This window comes from Fusarium coffeatum (genome assembly GCF_003316985.1).
Source record: "Fusarium coffeatum strain FIESC_28 chromosome Unknown BRIP53273_contig_516, whole genome shotgun sequence".
Lineage (NCBI taxonomy): Eukaryota > Fungi > Ascomycota > Sordariomycetes > Hypocreales > Nectriaceae > Fusarium > Fusarium coffeatum.
In genome coordinates, this window is record NW_022158305.1 from 1 (window position 1) to 4,119 (window position 4,119).

The window sequence follows — 4,119 nt, forward strand, 5'->3', positions numbered from 1 at the left end:
CACTGCAATTTTAACCCTCCTCAATGCTTCATGGACCGGAGAATCTGACCACACAGAACCCGGATCTACGAAATGGGTTAGGTGACTCAAAGTCGACGAACTCTCACTGCAAATTTAACCCATCCCAAGACCTCCGTCGCAGTGAGGGGTTCGGGAACAGTATGCTTGGCATCGCGGAAATAAGCCCCTAATACTGTTGATTCGACACTTTGCCAAAATCCAAGTTGGAGATGCCAAGAGTTTGCTTATGAAATCGTGTTGGTTCATGAATGGCGTACTTGACATCAGATCATGTTCTTGTTTCTCAAACTTGCATCTGTAAAGTATCCAAGTTTCAAGCTCATGAAAGCAGAGACGACTCTCCAAAATGGACACAATTGTTCCCGCGCCGAATCAGGCTCAACATGAGCCGGATAGCTTGAATGAGAAGAAGGCTCAAACTGAGTCCCCAAGTGACTCACCTCGACCAGATGTTGAACAATCCGAACTTGAAGATCAATCACAACGCTTACCATTCCTCCGTCTTCTGCTCGCCTACCTCTGTCTTTGCTTCTGTTACTTGATCTCTTACCTAGACATGAACTCCGTCGCAACATCCCTTCCAACAATCTCCTCAGCTCTGGATGCCGGTCCAACTGTTACATGGGTCGGAACGTCATACCTTCTAGGTCAACTCTCCTTCCAACCTCTGTACGGCAGAATTTCCGATATTACCGGCCGAAAGCCTGTTTTGTTATTTTCTATGGGATGTATCGTCGTTGGTGGCGTCTTGTGCGGTTTTGCACATACGCCAGTTTGGTTATACGTCTGTAGAACGATCAGTGGTATTGGTGGTGGAGGCATCAGCTCTTCAGTTGCGATTATTGTAAGCGATTTGGTGAGTTTGAGATCGAGGGGGAAGTATCAAGGTTTCATTAGTCTTGCTATTGGTATTGGTGCCGCTTCTGGTCCTTTTGTGGCTGCTGGATTGATTCAGATGGGTACTAATGGTTGGAGATGGGCGTTCTGGGTCCCTGCTATTATGGGTGGCGTCTGTTTTGTTCTTCTGATGTTCTTTCTACCATTGAAGCCTGTGTCTGGAAGCTTCAAGGAGAAGGTTCGGAAGATTGATTGGTGGGGAGTTATGGCTTCTATTGCTGGAATTGTCCTGACAGTCGTAAGTCCCTCAACCCTAAGGCGATAATTCTCTAACAGTATCCAGATGTCCATCAACTCTGGGGGAAGCATGTGGGCATGGCAGAACGCGAAGACCATCTCTCTCCTGACGATTGGCATAATCATGCTGCTGATCTTCATTATTATCGAAGCGTACTTCGCTAGGATCCCCATTATTCCTCTTCGACTCTTCAAACAACGATCTCCATCAGTACTCATCCTTACAGGTTTCTTTCACGATTTCGCCTGGCAGTCAACGCAATACTTTATCCCACTTTATTACCAGACTGTTCGTGGTTTCTCGCCATTGAAGAGTGCTACATTGATTGTACCGTTCTTGCTTGCTCAAGGCATAGCTGGTGCTGCCTCGGGGCCTTTGATGGCCAGGCATGCTAGGTAAATATTATTCTTTCTCGGGGAGAAAAGACGAGAACTGATGTGTTGGTAGATACATGCCCATTTTGCGGGCTGGTTTCACAACCTGGACTCTAGGCTCTGGTCTCAAACTTCTCTTCAACCAGAACACGCATATTGCGATATACATCGCAGTCCTAGCTGTCGAAGGGGCAGGGATAGGATGGGTTCATCAGCCAGGTAGGCCTACCACAGTCATTCCACTCTTACAATCTTGAGTGGATCAACTGACAGGCGTTCAGGGCTCGTAGCGCTACAAGCCAACTCAGCAAACGAAGACCGTGCCGTAGCAACAGGCACCCGCAACGTCTTCCGCTCGCTAGGCGGTGTCGTCGGAATAGCTGTTTCGACAGCTACTTACTACGCAGTTCTACAGAAAGCTCTACAACAGAATGCCACGATTCCTGAATGGCTGCGCGACAGTATCCTGGATGGTACATGGTCCGCCAGTGATCCTGTTACTAAAGACTACGAAAGTGCCATCTTGAGCGCTCGTATGCAAGGCTTTAGAGTCATTTTTATTATCACCGTACCTTTGATGGCACTATGCTTGGGGGCGAGTTTCTTGGTGGACGATATTGTCCTTAAAGGTGATTCTGCTCAGCAAGAGAGACGAGATGAGTCTAGCGAGGGTCGAGAACAGGCCACCGCTTCAAGATTGAGAAGCGATGAGAAACGCAGCTGATTGAATATCTCGAATGGAACGTTGTAAGTTCGTCAATAGCTTCGATGGATAAGAGAAGGCGAGAGGGTGAAGCAAGGAAGTTTATCATGTCGTTTGTCATGGAATTGAGGGTGGGTCGGGTATGCTGCCTGCGCAGCCAAACGGTAAGGTAATCGATTATCCGCAGCGGTCATCAATAGCGCGATCAACATTTCCCGGTAAAGGACTGGATCAGCAACCGTAGCATCGCTGATGTTCCCTTTATCTGACCAATTCACGCGCGCTTCGGATGCCTCATTCTATGCACAGCCACTTGCTCCTCCCCGCTCATGCATGTGATATGTCTGCGCCTTGTATTTACCGCATAAGCTTATGGCCATGATATGATAGATGAACTGCGATTAACTCGATCCGCCGCTTTCTTCAAGTAATTACATGTGTAGCATAATGGCATTGCGCATTTTGGTGTTTTGTTGAGACCCTTGCCCGTAATTTGTATATTTCCCACAGGCGAGACATTTGCAGACAGCTATGGATCAGCCCTACCGGAGACGCCGCAAAGCTCACATATAAAATACCGCTTGATCGCCAAGTCAGTATAAATCATGAAGTTCGAATGTTTTTTCTTTCAAACATACATCTGATAAGCAACGAATTACTTACCACAATCACAATGGTTATCACCAGACTTTCTACCCTGAAACAATGGGCCCCATTCGAGATTGACGCGCTCGGTCTCGTCACCATGCTTGGGGCCGAAGAGATGAATCTAGTCATCGGACAACTCACTCAGAACACCTATACAGAGTGGCTGCCACTACTAGGGGCATATATCATCGCCAATGATCACATCACGGAGCCGATGCCTGGTTTCACCCTCTACAATATCACGGACGGAATAGTCGCAACAGATTTGGCCGGATGGTTCACCCGGTGGCTGGTATGTCAAGATTTGACAGTTTGTTCCTCTACTATTCGAATTTTACCAGTTGAAGCGAAAGAAAGGAGCTTGAAATGGTCTTACGCTCTGGCTGGCCTCATTCCAGGGCTTATCATACTCGCCGGTCTTATGGGCGACTGGTGGGGTGTGGTCAATGGCGCAGCGATGCTTATTTCCGTGCTGGTCCGTCAGATTGTCGTAGGCAGCAATCGTCGCTCGCTGGATGCTGCCGTGGAAGCTATAAAGAGCAACGATGAAGTTAAAGCCCTCATCTCGCTGCCGAATGGCCGACTAGTCACCATCTACACCAGCAGAGGAATTGTCATGGATTGCTTACTGACTACTCCCCGTCCTCTGAACCCCAAGTTCTATAACGCAACGCGGACCGTCGGCTGGGCAGTTTTTGGTGCACATGTCATATCACTGGGCATGGCCAGCCTTTTCTGCCAGATATATGCTGTTTTACTGTTGCTTGTACCAACTGTACTAGTAGCGAAGCTGGTGGGAAACCAGGATACTGAGATTGGCCGACGACTATCGATGAAGCGAACTGATTCGCTCGTTCGATTTCGGGCTGCTGCTTATGCAAGGCTTGAATTAACACAAGTTCAAGAGGACGCGATGGTGGCATGGCATCTGTTCCCTTTGCGAAGTAACACAGACTGGTGGAGCAAGTATGAGAAGATCAGAGCTGATGGTAATTTTGAGAATTGGGATAATGTCCTTGCTCAGTAGGGAATTGAACGGGCGTAATACTAGCATATATATATTTAAAGTGGCTCAAAAAATGAATTGACTGAATACTGATCGAGTGGGAATGCCTTTTCAAACTGTCAAAAATGCGACCGAGACAACAAGACCAGGTGAGATGAGATAAATAAATGGTGGGTGGAGTGGAGATTAACAAAAAAAAAAAGCTGATAGCGGCGCTGGAGCGATGCTCCCA

The 4,119-nt window shown here is 47.7% G+C and overlaps 2 protein-coding genes across 2 annotated transcripts; both read left to right on the plus strand.

Moving 5' to 3' along the window:
- Positions 1 to 367: 367 nt before the first annotated feature.
- On the plus strand, positions 368 to 2,254 carry FIESC28_11794 (uncharacterized protein; the record flags this gene model as incomplete). Its single annotated transcript, XM_031165902.1, has 4 exons — positions 368 to 1,156; positions 1,202 to 1,551; positions 1,604 to 1,749; positions 1,812 to 2,254. The coding sequence occupies 4 exons, from the start codon at positions 368 to 370 to the stop codon at positions 2,252 to 2,254; spliced, it is 1,728 nt and encodes a 575-aa protein (XP_031010038.1).
- Positions 2,255 to 2,906: 652 nt separating this feature from the next.
- On the plus strand, positions 2,907 to 3,908 carry FIESC28_11795 (uncharacterized protein; the record flags this gene model as incomplete). Its single annotated transcript, XM_031165903.1, has 1 exon — positions 2,907 to 3,908. One exon carries the CDS (start codon positions 2,907 to 2,909, stop codon positions 3,906 to 3,908), a length of 1,002 nt encoding a protein of 333 aa, XP_031010039.1.
- Positions 3,909 to 4,119: the final 211 nt, after the last annotated feature.